Raw genomic sequence first — 23,715 nt, forward strand, 5'->3', positions numbered from 1 at the left:
TCACAGCCGTACGTAATATGGGAATCCCAAGTGATATCTCAACTACTGCACCAAAAATCTGCCTCTGTATAAAAGTTTTAAACATGTAAACCAATTCTATATTTTTAAAATGGATTTACAAATATGTAAAATGCTATAAAATATTTTTGAAATGATTAGCGCCAAAATACAGATAATGGACTCCTTTGAGGAAGAAAGGAAGAAAATGATAAGAAATGTACAGAAGTGAAAATTTTAAATTGTGCAGACATGTAACTCCGTTTAGATTTGTTCATACTGAGTAGTGGACTACTGGATGTTTGGATTTTATTTTCAGTATTTTACTATAGATGTCAAATGTTTCATAAGTTAGGAAAATATATATTGAAGACATTTTGAAACTTGAAGCAATTAGTAGGGCCAGCGCTGTGGCGCAGCAAGTTAATGCCCTGGTCTGAAGCGCCAGCATCCCATGTGGGTACTGGTTCGAGACCCAGCTGCTCCACTTCCAATCCAGCTCTCTGCTATGGCCTGGGAAAGCAGTAGAGGATGGCCCAGGTCTTTGGGCCCCTGCACCCGCCTGGGAGACCCGGAGGAGGCTCCTGGCTCCTGGCTCCTGGCTCCAGATCAGCACAGCTCTGGCCATTGCGGCTAATTAGGGAGTGAACCAGCGTTTGGAGGATCTCCCTCTCTGTCTGTCTTTCTCTCTCTCTCTCTCTCTCTCTCTCTCCCTCTCACCTCCTCTCTCTCTGTAACTCTGACTTCAAATAAATAGGTGAATCTTTCAAAAAAAGAAGCAATTAGGATAATGGAAATATTTGTTAGGAAATACTAGACTTGTGCATATCCAATATGAGGTTAATTAAGTGGAGATTTTTTGTAGTGGATTTTATTTGTATTAGAGTTTAATTATATTCTTCATCTAAATAAGAGATGTACAGTAAATTATTCCATTAAATGCAGTTCAGGGTCTACATTTCTTCCATAAAATAAATCATGTTTAATTATTTTAAACCATCTTTTAAATGGTAATTTTTTATATATGTATATACCTCTCTAGTCCCAAGTATGGCTAGAGAGATATCAAGGTCACCAAAAATAATTTGAATATTTCCAGAGGTCTTTGTTTAAAAGTGTTTCCAAGTCTGACTGAGAACTTTTGACATTTAGAAATAAAAAGAAAATGTGAATATTTAAAATAATATTTTCTTTTCAGGATTGATTTTGAAGAAACTGCTTCATACAGGAAACTCTTTAAAGGTATATTTACATTCTATAACTTTCCGAAAACAGCATGATTACATCACTTTTTCCTAAATGTTATTGAATTGTCTTCAATTTACTTAACTGAATTCACTTAAAATACAGAAACAAATGCAGTATATGTGAAAATTTGTCCTAGATTGACCAGGCCATTGAAAAATGAGTATTTTGCCACTACATTCACTAAGTCAGCTGAATGTGAGTTCTTCAGAAGAAAAAAATTTAGTCAATCAACAAATTACTACTCGTCTTACTTGTAACCATTCCCAAGTGTAGAGAAAAGGAGGGGATAGATATATAAATGTTGGGCTTGTTTCATTTTCCATATCTCACTCATGCTGTGCTAAGTGAGATGCTCACACTAAAAGCATCTTGCTGTAGGTTAGGTAAAGTCACATATTACAGGTATTTTTGGTAGCAAGGCTTGGGTACAGCAGTATGAAGGCATAAACCTGTTTCTCATTTGATTTCAGATTAGGCGAGAAGGTGTTCGTCTTTTCCTGCTGTGGTTGCAAGCTCTTCAGAATAACTGCAGCAAAGAGCAGCTCTGGATGTTCTCATGCTTAATTCCTGGATTTTTAGCACCGCAGTCGGAACATGGACCTCGAACTTTAGATAATCTCATTAATCCTCCACTCAACCTTCAAGAAAGTAAGATTCATGAGATGTTAGTCATCAGTATTTCTAAGTTTTCTGTGTACTCTGTTTGTGTACTTCTTGAATCTGTGTTAACTGAGTAATTCAAAGCAATATTTTAAGTGTAGGTTTTATTATTTGTATATGGTAAGGCCAACAGATCAAGAGGATTGAAAAGAGAGTTTGCTGCAGTTCCCAAGAGGAAGGGAAGGGGCTATGTAGGGAAGTACAGTGTAGGGCGGAGGACAGAGGACTCCGGAAAATGTGTCTCGAACCGTTACTGTGGTTCCCCGGGAAGGAGCAGGCAGACAGCATGAGCAAACTTGGACGTTTTGACTGATGGCAGGGAGCTCTGAGGCATCAAGGTTGTCCCTGGTCTACAGGGCCTGACTGTGGGCAATAGGACAGGAGTACTGGCCCTGAGTGTGATTGCAGGGGAGTGCGTGGCATGGACTCTGCATTGGCTGGCTGGGAGATGAAGTGCTCTTTCCAAGGCTGGTCGGACGCTGTCTCCAGAAATTGGCAAACACTGTGCAGAACATTCTCTACAGAGCCTGCAAGGCCCTAGGTGTTTAAACACTGGAAGCATGGTTAATACAGACCAGTTTTTACATTTATCTTTGTTTTCTGTTTTACCGTGTATCTTGGAATGTGTATGCTCATTGAAATATAAGTGTTTTACTTTTTTTTTTTTTTCAGATTTATTTATTTATTTATTTGAAAGGCACAACTTCAGAGAGGGAGAGACAGAGGCAGAGAGACAAAGAGACAGAGATCTTCAAACTGCTGGCTCACTCCCCAAATCGCCACAATGGCCAGGATTGGGCCTGGCCAAAGCCAGGAGCAGGGAGCCTCGAGCCTCATCCAGTCTCCCACTTGGGTGCAGGGGCCCAAACATGTGAGCCATGTTCCGCTGCCTTCCCAGCACACTAGCTGGGAGCTGGACTGGAAGTGGGGCAGCCCAGGTTCCAACTGATGCCCATATGGCATGCTGACTGCACAGGAGGTGGTGGACTTACCCCCTATGCCACAGCTCCGGCCCCAGTGTGTTTTACTTTATACAATAGATGACTATAAAGATATTGTATATGAGTTGAATTTTTATAAATTCCTAGTAGTATTTTTAATTTATAAATTATAAATGTATTTATAAATTTTATTTTTAATTTATAAATTTATTTATAATTCAGAAATTCTGTTTTTATCTTTAATGAGTCTTGTTGCTATTTACTTTAAATTTTTCTGATTTTTTTTCCTTCTTTAGTTCTTCCTGTATTGATACAGATATTTAAAGAACTTAATTTTGCTTTTTGTTTTATACACAGACACACAAGTATTTTCTTTTTCTCTCATTAACAAAAATTTGTCATAAACAGTACTATGTGGAATCTTCAAAAGCTTCATGAAAAATGTGCACTTGAGAAGGCTGTACATGGATTTCAAATTTTTTGCACCATAGTAAACTTGTCTTTTAATTTCATTTTCCCACATTTTAAAATACTCTCTTTTTTAAGCTAGAGCTGCCATAACAAAATATCACCAACTGGGGCCGAAGCCATGGCGCAGTAGGTTAATCCTCCACCTGCAGCTCTGGCATCCCATATGGGCGCTGGTTCTAGTCCTGGCTGCTCCTCTTCCTATCCAGCTCTCTGCTATGGCCTGAGAGGGTGGTAGAGGATGGGCCAGGTACTTGGGCCCCTGCACCCGTGTAGGAAACAGAGAAGAGGCTCCTGGCTCCTGGCTTTGGATTGGCTCAGCTCTGGTCATTGCAGCCATTTGGGGAGTGAACCAATGGAGGGAAGACCTTTCTCTGTCTCTTCCTCTCACTGTACCTCTACCTCTCAAATAAATAAATAAATAAAATCTTTAAAAAAAATCACCAACTGACTGGCTTAAACAAAAGTTTATTATGTTATATTTCTAGAAGTAGAAAGTCCACGTTTAAGAGGTTTGATATTTGATGATGCTCTCTTCTCACATGCAGAGTGCACCTTTAAAAAGTTATTTATTTATATATTTTATTTATTTGAAAGATAGGGACACAGACATCCTCCATCCTCTGATTCACCCCCTAAATGCCTGCAGTAGCAAAGGTGGGAGCCTGGAACAGAATCTGGGTCTCCCTTGTGGAGAACAGAGACTCAAGTACATGAGCTATCACCTGCTTCTTCCTAGGATGTGCGTTAACAGGAAACTGGGATTGGAAGCAGAGCCAGGACTGGAACCCAGGCACTGATAGGGATGCAGGCGTCCCAAGTGGCATCTTAACTGCTGTTCTAAATGTCTGCCCTAGACTGCATGTTTTTGCTACATCTTCACCTGGCCTTTTCCCTGTGCATTTGGATGCATGAATACGTGGACAAAGAGCAAGCCTTTTGGTATCGTCCACTCCCCAAATGGCTGCAGTGGTCAGAGTTGGGTGCATCTGAAGCCAGGAGCCAGGAGCTGCTTCTGCATTTCCCATGCGATGCAGGGGCCCAAGCGCTTGGACCTCTTCCACTGCTTTCCCAGGCCATCAGCAGGGAGCTGGATTGGAAGTGGAGCATGCAGGACTCGAACCAGCACCACAGGCGAAGGCTTAACCTACTACACCATAGCACCAGCCCCTAAGTTGTAATTTCTATAAATTTAGATTTTGCAATAAATTAAACTACACCTGAAGCACAAAATTTTAGAAACAATACCACTTTGGTGTAAAATCTATAAATGAACTAGTTCAAATAGGCTGTTTATACTATTTAATATTTTAATATTTGATATTAATATTAATATTGAAAAATTTTAGAGAATTTATATTTTCTTCTGCATCTCCCTAACCATGTCATAGTGTAAATTTCTTTCCTCTCTTTTTATAGCTTTTTAAAAAATTGTTAGTTTCAAATGCATTTGTAAGTGACTTTACTCCTTTTTAAGAACAGAAGTTTTGGCATAGCAAGTAAAACTACTGCCTACGGTGTCAGCATCCCATATAGGAGCTGGTTTGAGTCCCAGCTACTCCACTTCCAGTACAGCCCCCTGCTAATGTATCTGAGAAAGCAAGAGAGGATGGCCCAAGTTCTTGTGTCCCTGCACCTACGTGGAAAACCTGGAAGAAACTCCTGGCTCCTGGCTTTGGCGTGGCCCTGCCCTGGCCATTGTGGCCATTTAGGAAGTGATCCAAGTGGATGAAGGATCTCTCTCTTTCTACCTCTGCTTCTCCTCTCTGTAATTCTGCCTTTCAAATAAGTAAATAAATCTTTAAAAAAAAAAGAATTGAAGTTTTGTTTTCTATTCTACAAGACATGGAAGTATGTATGGATTACCTATGTGTTCCTCAATATGGACTGAGAAGATCGTATGGAAGAATGCCAGTCACTTTTGGTGGGATTTTTATAGCTTCACAAAATATGGCATTCGTAAAGTATATTCTTCTGTGGGGACAGAATGGCCCAGGAAATTCAGAGTATACATGGTAAAAGTTGTATTTTTAAAGTATAATTTTTCAAAAAAGAATATTAGGAGTAACATACCATGCATTTTGTCAGAACTTAAACCTACCTCTGTTGTGAACTTACTTAGTTGGCTCAAATTTATTGAAAAATAGGTTTAAACACTTCTGTGTGTTAAATCAGTACTGCTTAGGATATATTCGAAAGAATTCAGCTAGTTGTGGATCGATTTTTTGTATTTATTACAATGAATGTTTTCGCATTTCTGAAAAGTAAAAAAATAAAAATTTCTTTTCTGTGATCAGATTATTACCTTTTGATGAATATGCATTCTTGCTAATATTTCTTATCATACTGTGTAATTTTTGTAATGGACTTTTTTATAAAAAAAAACAGATTTACATATTTATTTGAAAGGCAGAGTTACAGAGAGAGGGAGAGACAGAGAAAGAGATTTTCTTCCACTGGTTCCCTCCCCAAGTGGCTGCAACAGCCAGGGCTGGGCCAGACGTAAGTGAGGATTCAGGAGCTTCATCTGGGTCTCCCATGTGGGTGGCAGGGAACCAGGCACTTGAGCCGTCTGCTGCTGTTTTCCCCAGCACGTTAGGGAGCTGGACTGGAAGTGGAGCAAACCAGTATCCATGTGGGACGCTGGCATCACAGGTGGCAGCTTAACCCACTACACCTCAATGCCAGGCCCTGTAATGGACACTCTTAATATAAACTTTAAGAGGAAATGTTCTTTCCCTAGTAAGATGTTACGTACTTTTTTTTTTTTTTTTTGACAGGCAGAGTTAGTGAGAGAGAGAGACAGAGAGAAAGGTCTTCCTTTTGTTGGTTCACCCCCCAAATGGTTGCTACGGCCGGCGCGCTGTGCTGATCCAAAGCCAGGAGCCAGGTGCTTCCTCCTGGTCTGCCATGGGGTGCAGGGCCCAAGCACTTGGGCCATCCTCCACTGCACTCCTGGGCCACAGCAGAGAGCTGTACTGGAAGAGGAGCAACCAGGACAGAATCCAGCACCCCAACTGGGACTAGAACTCAGGGTGCCAGCGCCGCAGGCGGAGGATTAACCAAAAAAGCCTTGGCACCAGTCCATGTTATGTACTCTTAATCATTGTATATATGTTCATACCTGTTTCACGGTCTCTTAATCAAGTGTTCTCAAAACACCTGATTATTCAAGTTTATGATTGTTGTGGTGGAACATCAAGTATGATTTCAGATTTATTTCAGGTTTCAAGTACTAGGAAGTTTTCCAGCAGTTTTTATTGCCTATATGTTTTACAGTTTAATTTTATTATGTAATTGTGTTACTAAATTTATTTTGTAATTGTGTTATTGTTTTGTCTTTGAATAGCTCAAGTCACTATAGAAGAAATCACTCCTCTTGTTCCCCCACAATCTGGAGATAAAGGACAAGAAGATCTCACAAGCTATTTTCTTGAAGCACTTTTAAAATATATAGTAATTCAGGTATGTATTGCCTTCTTTGATGTCATCTCCTTTATGATCCTTTTTCTGATCCTTTTATTTGTAATCAGCAGCTGTGATACTTTATGTGAAAAGCTAATAACAATTTAATCTAGGGATCAGTCTGCCAAGATCTAAGTGGGCTGCAGGATAGGGAATGGGGGGGCAATGTAATTTACATTCAAACTTATTTGTTCCTTTTGAATTTGTAGGTACATGTATGTTATATAACTTAGATACTAAATGTACATGCTCTGATTGAGTGCACTGAGTACACTGTTGGCATATACTTTTTTTTTTAACTGTTGTAAGTGCAAAATTTCCTATTAGAAACAAATATAAAGTTAATTTCGTCCCTGAATAAGATTTCAAGTTTGAATCCTGATTGCAAATCTTAAAATAAGTCCATTGGTAAATTTCTTAAACATTCTATGCTTCTGTTTCCTCATTTGTAAAGTAATGATAAAAATAATAACTAACCCATTTTGATGTTTGAAGCTGAGATATTGCAGAGTGCTCTAAGTGCTCAGTGCACATAGCCCAGTTCTGTAGTGGGTAGTTGTTACTGTTGTCATTAATGTTACTAGTTCTCCTTTTAAAACAAGCTTTTGTATTGCATACAGATTTTTAAAACCACGATTTATTGGGTACAGTTGGTACAGTTGATGCAAGTTTTGATACATGTGTACACCTGTGACCCCATCCCCGCAGCCAATATAATGAATGTATCCATCACCTTGAAAGTTTTCCTGGATCCTTTTGTAATCCACCCCTTTGAACTCCCCCAACACACACTTCTCCAGGCCACCATTTTCTGATTTTTGTTAATTTGTGTTTTCCATGTTTTCATATAAATGGAATTATGTGGTATGTTCTCTTTTTTGGTATGCCTTCTTGTCAGCAAAATTATTTTAAGAATTACCTGTACTGTTATTTGTAGCAATAGTTTGCTGCTTTTTATTGCTGAGTAGCATTCCATTGGATATGTCACAAATCTGTTATTTGGTAACCTGTTGATGGTCATTTGAGTTGTCTCCAGTTTTAGGCAATTAAAACTTCTGTGAATATTGGTAACCAGGTCTTTGTGTGGACATAGCTTTCTTCTTCCTTGGGTAAATATCTAGGATTAGAATGGCTAGATCATATAGTAGATATATAAGGGATCATCAGAAAGTTCATGGGATATATGTATTAATAATGTAGAGGGGCTGGCGCCATGGCTCACTTGGTTAATCCTCCACCTGCAGTGCCAGCATCCCTTATGGAAAGCCGGGTTCTAGTCCTGGTTGCTCCTCTTCCAGTCCTGCTCTCTGCTGTGGCCCAGGAGGGCAGTGGAGGATGGCCCAAGTGCTTGGGCCCCTGCACCCAGGGGGGAGACCAGGAAGAAGCACCTGGCTCTTGGCTTCAGATTGGCTCAGTGCCGGCCATAGTGGCCATTTTGGGGGTGAACCAACGGAAGGAAGACCTTTCTCTCTGTCTCTCTCTCACTGTCTGTAACTCTACCTGTCAAATTAAAAAAAGGAAAAAGAAAAATGTAGGAGCCGGTGCTGTGGCGTAGTGGGTAAATAGCCGCTGCCTGCAGTGCTGGCATCCCATATGGGTGACAATTCGAGTTTTCGCTGCTCCACTTCCCATTCAGCTCTCTGCTGTGGCCTGGGAAAGCAGTAGAAGATGGCCCAAGTCCTCGGGCCCCTCCACCCATGTGGGAGACCTGGAAGAAGCTCCTGGCTCCTGGCTCCGGATCGGCGCAGCTTCAACCGTTGCGGCCATCTGGGGAGTGAACCATTGGATGGAAGACTTCTCTCTTTCTCTCTGCCTCTCCTCTCTCTGTGTAACTCTGACTTTCAAATAAAATAAAATAAAATAAAAAAATCTTAAAAAAAAAAGTGGCTTTATTGAGGTAGCATACATACACCATAAAGTTCAGCACTTAAAATGTATTGTTTATTTTTTTTTTAAAGTATATTCACAGGGCTATGCAGTCATCACCACATTATAATATTAGAACTTTTCAGTCCTCTAAATAATGAACTCCATTCCTTTTAGGAGTTGGTCCAGCTATCTCCCAACTCTTCCATCCCTAGCCCTAGGCAAACATTAATCTATTTTTTTGTCTCTATTTTCCTATTGAGGACACTTCATATAAATGGAATCGTGCAAATACAATATGTAGTCTTTTTTTGACCAGCTTCTTGGGGAATGTTTTTAAGATTGATCTATGCTGTAGCATGTATCAGTACTGCATTCCTTTTTATTGCCGAATGATATTCCATTATGTGTATGTTCCACATTTTGTTTATTCATCTGTTGATAAGTATGTGAGTTGTGTTTACTTACTATCCAGCAGGTAATATATTAATTCCTTACTCTTTATTTTTAATGTTTATTTATTTTCACTTACTTGGAAGAGTGACAGAGACACACACACAGAGTGGTGGGAGGAGAGAGAGATGTCCCATCCTTTGGTTTATTCCCCAAATGCCCACAACAGCCAGGGCTGGGCCAGGCAGAAGCCAGGAGCCTGGACTCCATCTACAACTCCCATGTGAGTGGCAGGGGCCAAAATGCTTGCGTCATCGTTTGCTGCCTCCTATGATGCACTAGCAGGAAGTTGAATGGGAGGCAGAATAACTGGGTCTTGAACTGGCGTTGTGACATGAGATGTGGGCATCCTGAGCTGCGACTTAACCTGCTGTGCCACAACACCTGCTCTATTACTTTTCATTTTAACTCATTATGTCTGCACTCAAGAGTTGCTGAAGTACTGTAGGAAAAGTCTTTGTCCTCTCCCTATTTCTTGATTTATCTCAACATTGATTTATCTTATGGTTTCCTATGAATCCATGTGTTAATAACTCATTTCTTTTACTTACTTTGATGCTCAGATTGTCCTAGATCTGGCCAGAGTTCCTTCAAGCTGATTCCTGTGCTTTTTGTTTTGTCTGCATTATTGTTTGAGCACTTTGTAATTTCCTGGTTCAGCAAGATGTAGCCTCATCTCATACCTTCCTAGACCTACTCTGTAATCTGCTCTTTCTCTAATGAGCCATTATTCATTTTGGTGGAGAATTATATTTAGAATTGATCTGGACACTTAGAGTGTTCATTGCTGTTGGGGTGTTGGCACTCCTGGACCTTGTCAGTCACCAGAGATAGGGAATGTATACATATATACACAGGCAGATACACAGAAATTCCGATTCCTGTCTGTCTCATTGCTGTGGTATGGCCCTTGGCTAGGCTTGGACTGTATTTTTGTCTTCACAAGAGAAGAAATTCAAAGAAGAGACATAGATAAAAGTCAGCTGGAAAGCAAGATTTTCTTTTCTAATTTTTTAAATTTTTTTTTTTTTAATTTTTGACAGACAGAGTGGACAGTGAGAGAGAGAGAGACAGAGAGAAAGGTCTTCCTTTGCCGTTGGTTCACCCTCCAATGGCCGCTGCGGCTGGCGCGCTGCGGCCGGCGCACCATGCTGATCCAAAGGCAGGAGCCAGGTGCTTCCCCCGGCCTCCCACGCGGGTGCAGGGCCCAAGGACTTGGGCCATCCTCCACTGCACTCCCGGGCCATAGCAGAGAGCTGGCCTGGAAGAGGGGCAACCGGGACAGAATCCGGCGCCCTGACTGGGACTAGAACCTGGTGTGCCAGCGCCGCTAAGCGGAGGATTAGCCTGTTGAGCCACGGCGCCGGCCAGAAAGCAAGATTTATTTATAAGCAAAGTGAAGGTACACACTCAGGAAGGAGTACAGGCAAACTCGGGAGAGAGAATTGGATTCTACAAGATTTATGGTTTCCCTTTTATACTATCTGGAGGCATAGGGGGTGGTGTCTGGGTGGTCTTATTTGAATATTCAAGGAGGCAGAATTTGGGATAGAGTTTGAGTGCTGCCCATTTGTGTACCCCCCTCCCCCTTTTTTTTGAAATCTTAGAAAAGTGTGTGTATGATGGGAGTGGGAGTCTCAGCCCTGGTAGTTGTATTATAAACTGTAATGACCTAAAGATCATTGCAGGACTCTGGCCTCAGAATCAGCGCTTAAGGCATTCGAATCTGGCTAAAAAGTCCTTGAGAGTATCTCAGGCATGGAAAGCCAAGACACTGTGGCAAAAAATGACCTAAATGAAAGATCTCTGTGAGTGAGATCCTGGTGGAAAGAAAGGGCCATCAAAGAAGGAGGTACCTTTCTCTGAAGGGAGGAGAGAACTTCCATTTTGATTATGGCCTTGTCTAAATAAGGTCAGAGTTTGTGAACTCAGGAGGCTTCCATAGCCTTGGCAGCTCATGACAAGAGCCTCGGATGATTACTGATGTCATAAATAAGAGTGTCAATTGTTAAATCAACAACAGGGATCACTGGGCACTTGCTCTCCATGTGGGACCTCTGTCCTTAATGTGTAGTACTATGCAAATTAACAGTAAAACTAATCTTCAAACAGTACTTTATACTTTGTGTTTCTGTGTGGATGCAAACTGTTGAAATCTTTACTTAGTATATACTAAGTTGATCTTCTGTATATAAAGATGATTAAAAATGAATCTTAATGAAGAATGAGATGGGAGAGGGAGTGGGAGATGGGAGGGTTTGCGGGTTGTACTTTTGAAATTGATATTTATTAAATAAAAGTTTTCTATTTAAAAAAAAGGATCATTGCTGGAATACATCCTGCAGCGCAGCCATATTGGGGATTTCTAATTGCACTTGGGTCTAGGATTTGCACCATCACCTAAGTTGGAGTTTCTACTACATGGAAAGCTGCAGAGTTTGGTGGTGCATGGAGAGAGAGGTTTGGGTGGTGTAAAGAAAAGGGGTTTGAATAGTGCACATGGGGCTGTCACCTGGGCCATGCTGCCACACATCTACCTCACTGCCTACGTCATCGTTACCTATCTCTCTTTATGCCAGTACCCCAGATTGCAGTCTATTATCACAGGGTTCTTCCTTTCCATCTTTATACCCCTCTTCTCTGTCAGTGAGAAACCTGGCTCATATTATTCTCAGCATATTATTTAATCAGTCCTTCTTATAGGTAAGCAGTGACTCATTACCACCATTACCCTACAGAGATTCTCCTTAGCTGAGCTGGACTCCAGTACTCGCCTCTAGGTCTTTATCAACGCCTACTTAGATATCTTCATACCCTGCTAGAGTTACTTTCTCCTGCTGTCTCTCCTACTTCTCCCCCCAACTTTGTGAACACCCTCTGCATCCCCACCTGACTACTGCCCCTCCTCACGTAGGCGCCGACGTGTGTGTACCCATGCACACGTACATCCCTGGTGATGGGCGCTTATTTGCATGCCTTTTAGTTGAATTTATTCAGAAGGAGAAAAGAGGAAGGAACGTTAGTAACTTTGTTGTTGGAGCCAAAATTTTAGTAGATTTTCACTTTTTCAGAGAACATTTGAACTTCTTAGATTTTGGTTTATAATGTATGTATATATTGGATCAGCTTTAAAGATTTTTCCTTTTGCCATGCTGATCTTCATAGTGGAACAGTTCAGTGTATTTGTAATTTTTAGAAGCTTGTTTCTAGTAGCTCATAATTGTATTGAAGTGATTCTTTCTCTGATGATTCTAATTATGTTTATTTTTAGGTGAAAAGTTTAGAATGGAAGAACAAAGAAAACCAAGAAAGAGGATTTTCATTTCTGTTTTCACATTTTAAAAAATATTACTTACCCTACATTTTCCCAAATATCTGTAAGGAGAACAGTTTATATCATCCTGTACTTGGTAGGTAGTATTTGGAATTTTCTAAAAGATCACTCATAATAGTAAAATAACTCTCATTATGAAGTTGGCATTTGTTATCTGTAGAAAACTTATCACTCTAATATGTGTATTCATTGGTAGAGATACTATACTTAGATTAATGTGGAGAATGAATTAATAGGCAATTTTCATTGAGAATTAGCGTTTTTTAAAATTATTCTCTGGATCTTATCCTTTGGTAATTGCTACAAGAAATGGTTGTGATTATGAATTAAACTGAATTTTCATGTTTGGTTTGATCCTTAGACTATACTATAAATTCTGGGTTTTAGTGATTAACATTTTCTTTTAAATTCTTATTTGAGAGACAGACATAGAGAGGGAGAGAGAGAGAGCGCTAGTGAGTGAGTGTGCACCCATCTGTTGACCGAGTTCCCAAATGCCCACAGTGGCGCAGGCTAGGCTGGTCTGAAGCTCAGAACCAGGAACTCAACATAGGTCTGCTACATAGGGGGCCAGAACCTACTTACTTAGTCATTACAACTGCCTTCCAGGGCCCTTATTAGCAAAAAACTGGAATGAGGAGCTAGAGATTGAACCCAAGGACTCTGATATGGGAAATGGGTATCTTAACTACCAGGTCAAATGCCGGCCTCATAAATTTTCCTTTAAGATTTATTTATTTATTTGAAAGTCAGAGTTACACAGAGAGAAGGAGAGTCAGAGAGAGATACATCAAGATACATCAAGAATTAGTCTTAGTCACAATGCAGACCTTTTCCACATATTGAGAGCACTGGTAATATGAATATAGAAATGTCCATTTTGCAGTAGGATGTTATTAATTCCAGGTTTCGACTACTAGCAAGTTTAGCCAAAACTTCAAACTTTGTTAGGCTTCAGATTGCTTGTTTTAGGTGAATTGAAGAGAGGCTTTGTTAATTTTAAATGCTTCTGGAAGTTTCTTTGTACTTAGGAGTCATCAAACCTTTGGATGATATTTTGCAAAAAGACATGTTTCCATTTATCAGCCTGGTATATATGGTTCATTATTTTGTATTCTATACTAACACAGCAAAATGGAAAGTGTAATTTTTGGACTAAAGCTACTTTTTTTTAAAAAGGCTTGTTTATTTATTTATTTATTTGGAGGCATTACAAGGAGGAGGGAGGGAGGGAGGGAGGGACGGGGGAGAGAGAAAGAGAGAGAGAGATCTTCCATCTTCTAGTTCACTCCCCAGGTGGCCTCAATGGCTGGGGATGGACCAGGCTAAAGCCAGGAGTCAGGGGCTTTTTCTAGGTCTCTCATGTGGGTGCAGGGGCCCCAGCTCTTGGGCTTCCTTCTACTGTTTTTCCCAGGCCATTAGCAGGAGCTGGATTGGAAGTTAGAGTAGTGCCCATATGGGATGCCAGTGTCTAAAGCAGTGGCTTTACATACTAAGCCACAATTCTGGCCCCTAAAACTGCTTTTACAACCATAATAACTTCATAATGTTTTCTCAGTTGTTTAAAAATGTAATTTATTCAAACATAATTCTCATTCTAGATTGTTTTCCTTTTATTTTAATAGATATTCCGCAAATGAGACCAAAGCCACATTATGTCATGATAAAGAAGGATGCTGAAACCAATGAAGCAATCTATTGTACAAAGGAACCTTTTATTAAAGCTCGTGTTATTGTCATTCGTTGGCTTGTTTCTTTCTGGCTGGAGCCAAAACCACATACAGGACCTCATATTCCTGGGATGGAAGGTGAAGTCTTGCCAAAGAATATTCAGGTAATAATACCAAATTAGGCAAGCTTGTTAAAGTTAAAAATTACTTTTGAAATTTAGTCCACTAGTTTCAATTGCTTTCTGTGTATAGTACATTTGAAATAAATAATAGTGATACTTTATTTATATAAATGTATTTTATAAATCTAAATTTTAATCATTCTAGGAGTAACAATTTTCTTAATAAAAATAAAACTTGGGATGCATAGGAGATAATTTCAGTTATGTATCAGTCTCAGCTTCTAATTTAGTCTCTTTATTTTATTTTAATTGCACTCTAGTCCCCATATCCACAGGGGATACATTCCAAAACCCGAGTGGATGGATGCCTCGAATCTGGGATGGTATTGAACACTTTGTAAATTGTATGTGTTTTCCTACACGTACATAATGGTGACAAAGTTTAATTTATAAATTAGGCACAGCAAGAAATTAACAGCAATAATAAAATAAGACTATACTGTAGTAAAAGTTATTGTTGCTTATTTTTGAAATCTTCAGTTGGGTAGCTGAATTGAGGAAAGCAAAAACATAGATAAGCATATACTTGGAGGCTGGTGCTGTGGTGTGGGAAGTAAAGCCGCCACCTGCAGTGTTGGCATCCTATATGCGCAGTGTTCAAGACCCAGCTGCTCCACTTCTGATCCAGCTCTCTGCTATGGCCTGGGAAATCAATAGAAGATGGCCCAAGTCCTTGGGCCCCTGCACCCACGTGGGAGACCCGGAAGAAGCTCCTGGCTCCTGGCTTCAGATCAGCTCAGCTCGGGCTGTTCTGGCCAACTGGGGAGTGAACCAGTAGATGGAAAACCTCTCCCTTTGTCTCTCTCTGCCTCTCCTTCTCTCTGTGTAACTCTGACTTTCAAATAAATAAATAAATAAATCTAAAAAAAAAGAAAAAAAGGATATACTATTGGACAGATCTAGAAATACTACACATAATTAATTTTTTTTAAGTTGAAAAGCAAAGAGAATAATAGATTCTGATCGCTGGTTCACTCCCCAGATCCCTGCAACATCTGGACTGTGCCAGGCTGAAATTGGGAATCATGAACTCGATCTAGGTCTCACACATGGGTTGCAGAGACCCAGCTCCTTGAGCCATCACCTACTGCCTCCAAGGTTTACATTACGAAGTTAGAATTGCGAGACACCTGGGACTTGAACCTATGCTCTGGATAAGGGATGTGGGTGTCCCCATAAACAGTTAAATTGCTAGACCAAATGTTTACCCCTACATGTAAATTCTTAGCTTGTTAGCCCTGATTAATTTCTAGGCAATCACAGAATGCAGATTTAAAGTCCTGTGTCCCCACAGCTTCCTTCATTTTCTCTGAAAAGACATCAAGTCTAGAAATGTGATAGAGAAACATCTATTCAGCAGAGGAACTAATATTTCAAATCTGTTTTCATAAAGTTTATAATTTTTTTTATTTTATTTGAAATGAGAGGGAGACAGAAAATGGTCTTCTATCCACTGGTTCACTTTCCAAATGCCAACAACAGCCAAGGCTGGACCAGTCCAAAGCTGGGTGCTAAGGACCCAAGTACTTGAGCCATCACCACTGCCTCCCAGGGTCTGCATTGGCAGGAAACTGGAATGAGGAGTGGAGCTGGGACTCAAATCCAAGCATTTTTTTTTCTATTTTGTTTTTTGAAGATTTTCTGTCTGTTGTTGATTATATATGGATATAGAACCTGAGAATATAGAATGCCAACTGTAGAAGTTATTTACTTATTGTTGAAGATACAAGCTACCACTCTTGACATTTGTCTTTCACCCAACTTTAATTAGTAATTTGTTTGATCTGCAAACTTAATTAGAAACAAATCTGTACAAAATCGAGTAGATGATTAAATACTCCACATTTTAGAGTATCTCTGTATCAGTTAGATGTTACATTGCCAGTTCATTATTTAAAATGTACCCTAAATGAAACCTATTCCTGGATTTCAGACAATGCTGGAAGTTACTTGTAAAATACTTTGTTTCTGCCAATATTTACTATTAAAAGACAAAATATCCAGTTAAACAATTATTAAAGTATTCTTCTCATTTTGTTTTTATTTTAGAGAGCAGCTGCCAGTTTGGTATCCAGAGAAGAAAACAAAAATGATAACGCTGATAAAACAGACAGAACTGCAGAACCAGAGCAGTCTCATTCCAATACAAGCACTCTCACAGAGCGAGAACCCAGCTCATCCAGCCTCTGTAGTATTGATGAAGAGCATCTCACAGATATTGAAATAGTTCGCCGGGTTTTTTCATCTAAAAGAAGTAATGTAAACTTTGTCACAGAGATATTTCGTCAGGTAAAATACCTTTCAGGATTTTTAATTTGTAATGAAGACTTTTGTTCTTAATATTAATATTCTGATTTATAGATGCTTAAAATATATTCATGGAGATGTTTTTCAAAGTTCACATTTAGTTTTAAAATTTACATGTGATATTTTAGTATTTTCTGTCATATTATTTAGCTTAAGAACTATTTTTTGTTCCTTGTAGCCCTTCTTTTATCAGAATTTTTCTAAAATTTACTCACTTTTTGCATTGAAGCTTTTATTTATATCATTTTATTAATAAATTATAGTAAATTATTTTTATATTCGCTATTGTCAGTAAAATGCCATTTATGAGTATAAAAAGTGATGTTTTCATTCCTTTTAACTTTCCTTCCTAGAGTCAGTTTTGTCCTCCAAGGCAGTTTGAAATTAAGGTTGCTTATGACAAATACTACTTTGGAGAAAAGTTAAAAAGAGAAAAGAAAAGGAAAATAATAAGCTATTTCACATAAAGATAGCTGGAAATTACTAAATGCACATCCTCAAATGCAGATTTGTTGTGAAAAATTGTTCTTTGGAAACTAGCCATTTGAGCTCAGTAGCAAAGGTACTTAGCAGGAAAACATCATTGAATTTTGTTAAGGAGAACCATCCAAATCTCATGCCAGTAAGCGTAGGGAAAAATATTTTTTTGAGCAAAGCGAAGGAAATTTATTGAATGAAAGTTAATGCTCCCAGCAACCAGGAGAGGACCCAAGAGGGTTGCTGACAAACCTCTTTGTCTAGGGATTTTTACGTTTTTTTAAATGAGGAGGTTCATCTCATTGGCTCTCATGTATGTAAGTAAGGTGAAAACCAGTGAGACAGTCGTGGGACTGACATTGAAATAGCCTACTTTCCATAGAGGAAATTTACAGAGTGCTCAGTCAGGCCTGCATCGAGATATGCAGCAGATGCAACTGAAGACTACATCGTATGTATGTCGCCCATCTCTCTGGGCTCCTGGCAGATAACACCATGTGTGTTTCTTCCTTTCCTTTCTATCAATCCTCCTTCTGCAGAGGTAACCCTTGCTGCCATTAGGGAGAAGGGTGCTGACTGCTCTGATTGCTTTAGCCTGAGAAGGGGAGGTTGTTGAGGGGGTGGCAATCAGGGTCCCCCTAGAGGCTTATCTAGGGGTGTTCAGTAGAAGGAGGTTTCCATGAGAAGTTTCCTTTGCATGACTGTCTGAAGCTTGATTGACTAAACGAGGATATGAATTGGGTTAGATGATTTAAGAGGCGGGGACCAAGACTCAAGGGCTATCAGGAACAAGAGAAGAGGGAACACTAAGGGCTACATTCATCTTAGGAGTTGTTTTTTATTGAGTGCTTCCTTCCAGAGAAGTTTTCTCTGGGTGTTGATGTCTTCAGCTCCTATGCAGGTGCATAAGCACCTTCCCTGTGTTGTTGCTATAAATGCAGTATTCTTTCTTTAGGTAGACACATCCCTCTGGCTTATGCTGTCAGGAGATGAAGGTCACTTCTGTTTTGGAGGGCTAGTCCACAGTCAGGGAATCCACCTGTTTGTTTAATTTTATTATTCCTATGTAGTTCATTTTAAACATTTGCCAATTGAGTTGAGAGGTGCACAGAAGGTCCCCCTGTAGCCACCTCCACTGCAGTGGCTAGGCCTGTCAGCAGAGAAAACAAGACCAGTATTAGGACTGCTCTCTGGGTTCCAGGAGAGGAGTGCTAGAGGACTTGCAGCATAGGGGTGTCCCCAGGGACATAGTCTACAGAGTAGGCTGTAAATGCTAAGGAGCACTGGCCCTTCCCGCGGGATTGCGGTAGGGGTAAGGATAAGTAGGCCTGGTTTCCACAGAAAATAGTCTTTATCCCAGATCTAAAGACAGCTGGAACTCATAGAGAAACAGGGCTTTAGGGATCCCAGTATGTTTTCCTATAAATCTGGTTTAGATATAGAGCCTAACAAAGAAAACATTTCACATGCAGATGTGGCAATTGTGTCCCCACAGTAGAACTTTAAGAAGAATTTTTGGGATCCCACCAGTAGCCCTTTGGCTATAGGGATTTGATGTTTACCACAGTCATGGAATCCCATCCTGGCTTCCAGGTGCCATTGGTTTTGGTGCAGAAGGTAGGTTTTCTCTTTAGGGAAACATAACGTATAGGAAGTATTACCCTTTTGAGGGTCTCTGTGCAGTCTAAATTGGGTCTGTTTGCTCAAATCCCAGGATTCCTCTGCTGAGGAATAGGTGATTTAAAAGGTGAATTGACATCAGGTTTGGGTAATCCTTCTGCTTCCCTACCACCTAGCCTATAAGTTTTCAAAGCATTTTAGTTTGATAAGCTACTTGTAATTGCCCCAACGGTCACACGTTTTGGAAGAGAGGTCTTCCTTTAGGGCCTCTAGGAAAGGATCATCCATGACCTTTTATACTGTGTTAGGATAGAGGTATTGAAGGTGGCATTTTGCTAGTCACTGTACTTGGTGGGGACCACTGTCCCCAGGGAGCTCTTCCCATATACCCGGAAATCAGTTAAGTTGAATGCTGTAGTGATTAGCTGGGCCCGGGTAATGGCTTTGTTCATTTTTACAGAAGGAGATTAGATTACAGGTGACAACACAGGGTTCAATCAGGAAAACAGGGCAAGGCAAACAACAAGGCAGTACATGAAGCTTAATCCCAATAATTCGGCAGGATAATGAGGAAATGACCTCTGGCCCAAAGAGACAGGGCTTGAGAATGAATGGTTACTTATCTGCATGTGGAGTGTGCTTTCTCTTGGGTAGTATCTTGAGCTCTTCTGCAGCCTAACAGGAATAATCACCTTCCTTCTCTTCAAAGAGAAGCAGATCTTGAATTGAATTACAGGGTCCTGCTCCAGCAGGAAGGCCTGGTACCTCAGGAAGTGATTGTTAATGAGAGGTTCCCTTCTGAAGATAGTAATCCTGCCACATTATAGGGAGTATACACTATCAGATCGTTTCCCGAGGTCAGTTTTGTAGCCTCTGGGATCAAAAGGGCCAGTGCAACTTAAGTTGGCTACCCATTGGCTACCACATCAGGTTATTTACTTAAATATCTTACAAGTCTGCTGGGCTGGTCTTATGGCCTGAGTTAATACACCCAGCACCATCCCTCTTCTTTCTGATACATACAGATTGAATGTCTTTCCAGTTGGGAGGCTCAGGGCTGGTGCATCAAGTGGGGATTGCTTTGGTTGTTCAAAGGCCTGTTGGGCCTTGGGTTCCCATTGCCTGAGTATCCTTTCTTAGCTGTTACAGGGGCAGGCAAATTTCTGGATGTCCAGGGATCCACAGTCGGCAGAATCCTGTAATGTCCAGGGAACCTCTTTTGAGTTTTAGGGAGGAGAAAGGAAAAGGTGGGCCCAGTCCTTTCCTGTCCCAGTCCCCAGTTCCCTTAAGTATAATCAAGCCTGAATATTTTCCTGAGGGCTGGCAGGGTTGGGTGTTCTGCATAATTAAGAAGGCATGTGTGAAGAGCAGGTTTCTCCAACTACAACTATGGTTGTACTGAGAGGAGGGGAGGTCTGAATAAATGGCCGCAGCATCTAGGAGGAGTCTGTTTTCCTCCCCTCCTCTGTTAAGGTCATCTGGGGGCTCATGGATCCTAATCGTGGACTGAGCTGTAGGAGCCAGGGAGGAAGGCCCTAGAGCCACTCAGTTCCACTGGACTGTTTGTGGGGAGGGCTCTGGACCCAGAGACCTTCACCTTCTGGGACAGCCCACTTGCCAGTGATCCCCATTGTAAATAGGACAAGGTCAGGGTGGCTTCCTCTGCTTGTGAGGATGATCCTCTTGAAATGTCCCAGTTGGCTGCAAGCCAAAGCATTTGTGGGAGCCTCCTGGTGATCCTGAGGTCCATGAGACTGTAGGGTGGCCACTAACATGATTACCCTCTTTTTATCTCTCTCACCCACTGTTGGCCTCCTCCTGGTCTTACCTGTAAAGGACTGAGGAGGCAACCTTCAGGAGATCACCTAAAGTACTTTCTGGTCCATTGGCTAACTTTCTGTAGTTCTCTTCTGATGTCTGGGGCTGACTGAGTTACAAATTATCCTTTAGAATGACTTGTCCCTGCACTGTGTCAGGAGACAGACAGGTATGTTTAATTAGAGCTCCCAGTCTTTTTTTTTTTTTTTTAAAGATTTATTTTATTTATTTGAAAGACAGAGTTACAGAGAGAGACAGAGACAGAGAGAGAGAGGTCTTTCATCTGCTGGTTCACTCCCCAGATGGCCGGAGCTGTGCTGATCCGAAGCCAGGAACCAGGAACTTCTTCCAGGTCTCCCATGTGAGTGCAGGAGCCCAAGGACTTGGGCTGTCTTCCACTGCTTTCCCAGGCCATAGCAGAGAGCTGGATTGGAAGTGGAGCAGCCGGGACTAGAATTGGCGCCCATATGGGATGCTGGCACTTCAGGCCAGGGCATTAACCTGCTGTGCTACAGTACCAGCCCCGCTCCCAGTCGTTTTAAAAAGACAGGGGGCAGGGGCCTTTCCTCAGGGCCCTGAGCTATCATTAATAGACAGGAGTAATTTAGAAGCTCTGCACTGGTTTTCTGCAATCCTTCCAGTCACATGTGGCTGGAAATGCTTTCTGTTCCATTTTCCAAAGGAGCAATCAGTATCCTATTTAGGGTCTTCCAAGGGCACTGCCTGTTGGATATGCCTCTCTTGGAGCTTCCTGACCAAGCAGGTGCCATGGGTCATGAAAAGCTGTGTCCTGTAGTCTTGGCAGCCTGTTGGGCTACCTGTTTTTCTGTTCCAGTCAGAGTTTGGATTAAGAGTAACATCACATCCTTCCAAGATAGTTAAGGCACCTGAGTTAGGTCTCAGAAGGCCTCAGCATACTGGTCAGGGTCATCTTGAAAATTTCCCCAAGTTCCCCTCTGTTTGCATTAGATCTTGTAAGCAGAAAGGTTAAATAGGAATGCCAGGTGCCCTTATGTTCCTGCTTGAGGAGATGGTACCCCAAGGAGGACCCGGGTATGGAGGAGAGCATGGCAAATGGGCCTAGTGGAGAGACCAGACCAGAGTGTTCGCATTCACCAGCAGCTAGCATGGCTCACCAGCAGCTAGCATGGCTTTTCATATTGGCTGGCAGGCTCCACTTAGGCCTACCCATGCCTTCCCTCATAGTTTTTAAAGACCCAGGGTGGAGCCTGGATTACAGGGTCTGGATTAAACAAGCTGGGAGGGGAGAAGAAGGAGTCCATTAGGTCTTCCACCTCATCACTTTCTAGTTCAAGGCATCTCTTAAACCCCTGGATTTGGTTGGGGTGAGTCAAACCAGCAGCAGTAGACACCCTTAATGCACATGGCCGTGACGCTCCTTGTTGAAGACCTCTTGCCTGCATGCAGTAAGCGTATGCTTGAGAGCAGGCCTCCTGGAGGAGTTGATAGATGGTATTCCTCAGGATTGTATTTTGTAGGCTAGGCTTGGATCTCTTATACCGTATAGCTTGGCCCAATTGCTCTATGAACTTCCTGGGCCCAAATTTCTCATCCTAATTGTCTGGACCTCTGAAGTCCCATTCTATTAATAGTGGTCAGGGACGTTGGTAAAACTTCCCATCTCCCTTTGATTTGCCCATTTATGTGACCATGGCAGAATAGATGTAGCTATAAGGTTGTATCATGGTTTAAGCTCTCATTTTCTGGCTGTACTGTTTGGTCTTCTATATTGTGGCCAGGCATCGGTACAGAGAAAGGTGAGTCATCTCTTTCGTAAGGTCTGCGAATCAAACCATATGTCTTACTAGTGAGTTGCATCATGTAGAAAGTACACAATCTCAGTTAACTTAAACAACTATTACCTCTCCAAGTTGAGGGGCTCTTCCTCTGAGAGTTCCAGGGATCTGACTGGAACCCTCAAAGTCAGTTTAGAACTTTAAACAACCGTCGGAGGTTTAAACCATTTGGTCAAAAATAAAAGTGGATGGAAGACCTCTCTCTCTTTCTCTCTCTCTCTCTGTAGCTCTGCCTCTCAAATAAATAATGTTTTTAAAAGAAAAAGTTAAAAAAAAAAATCCAAGTTCCCCCTGTAGCCACCTCCACTGCAGTGGGTAGGCCTGTCAGCAGAGAAAACAAGACCAGTGTTAGGACTGCTCTCTGGGTTCCAGGAGAGGAGTGCTAGAGGACTTGCAGCAAAGGGCTGTCCCCAGGGGCATAGTCTACAGCGTGGGCTATAAATGCTAATAATAAATGAAAGGCTGCTTGTGAGAGCAGAATTATTTCATGAGAAAGGATAGAGTTCTGAGAAACCAAAATGAAAACAAATCTTTGTTTCTGCCACCTGAAGTCAGTAGCTATCTACTACAAATATTTCTGTGTGTTTGCAAATGATTTGTACTCAAAGGCGTTTTGCAATAATGAACTGATTAACTTTAAAAGTATTGTTTAAAATTCACAGTTTTAATAAATCTGTTGTGGTTTTCATCAAAGGAAAAGGATATCATTATCTCTGTTTCCCCCTTTCCCAATTTTTTTTTTTTGGTTAGGCATTTTTATTACCAATTTGTGAAGCAGCGGCTATGAGAAAAGTGGTAAAAGTATATCAAGAATGGATTCAGCAAGAGGAAAAACCTTTGTTCATGCAAGAGCCTGAGGAAATTGTAATGACTTCTTCAGATTTACCTTGCATTGAAAATGTTACTGATCATGATATTTCAGTGGAAGAAGAAAAACGAGAAGAGGTAAATTTCTAAGACTACTATGTTTTAGCGTAAGTTTAATAGGTTAAAGTTTCACAAAGTATGATAATATCTTAACAGAAATATACTTAGGAAATAAGGAAATATATCTTTCAGTATGGTTTAAAATTTAGGTAATATAGCAGTAGTTACTTACATACCTTGTCAGAAAGCTGTGATGTCATAATTTTAAAAAAATTAATATTGAGGTGCATACAGATTCTTTAAGTCATTAGCTAGATCAAAATTAGATGCTGTTATCAAAGTACAATATTTTAAACTGTGGTGCTACATAAAAATGGATGTTATTGTACATACTTTATGAGGTAATTACCAAACTACGGTCCTTCCTTCCCTGCAAGTGCAAAGCTTATCTTATTCTAGAAGTGAATACCTAGCACAAACCAGAAGTTACTGAATCTTTCCTGGAATCTTGTACTAGAGGTAATT

The 23,715-nt window shown here is 40.8% G+C and overlaps 1 protein-coding gene across 3 annotated transcripts in view; it reads left to right on the forward strand.

Moving 5' to 3' along the window:
• Nucleotides 1–23,715, forward strand: part of RALGAPA1 (Ral GTPase activating protein catalytic subunit alpha 1) — a 265,029-nt gene that overhangs the window by 51,600 nt on the left and 189,714 nt on the right. For all 3 annotated transcript variants that reach the window (XM_062205258.1, XM_062205261.1, XM_062205260.1), the window contains exons 5-11: nt 1,196–1,239; nt 1,716–1,893; nt 6,664–6,779; nt 12,370–12,508; nt 14,058–14,266; nt 16,334–16,573; nt 23,074–23,268. In XM_062205258.1, coding sequence (XP_062061242.1) covers nt 1,196–1,239; nt 1,716–1,893; nt 6,664–6,779; nt 12,370–12,508; nt 14,058–14,266; nt 16,334–16,573; nt 23,074–23,268 — 1,121 coding nt within the window. The remainder of the gene's footprint in view (nt 1–1,195; nt 1,240–1,715; nt 1,894–6,663; nt 6,780–12,369; nt 12,509–14,057; nt 14,267–16,333; nt 16,574–23,073; nt 23,269–23,715) is intronic.

This window comes from Lepus europaeus, chromosome 11 (assembly GCF_033115175.1).
Source record: "Lepus europaeus isolate LE1 chromosome 11, mLepTim1.pri, whole genome shotgun sequence".
Classification (NCBI taxonomy): Eukaryota; Metazoa; Chordata; class Mammalia; order Lagomorpha; family Leporidae; genus Lepus; species Lepus europaeus.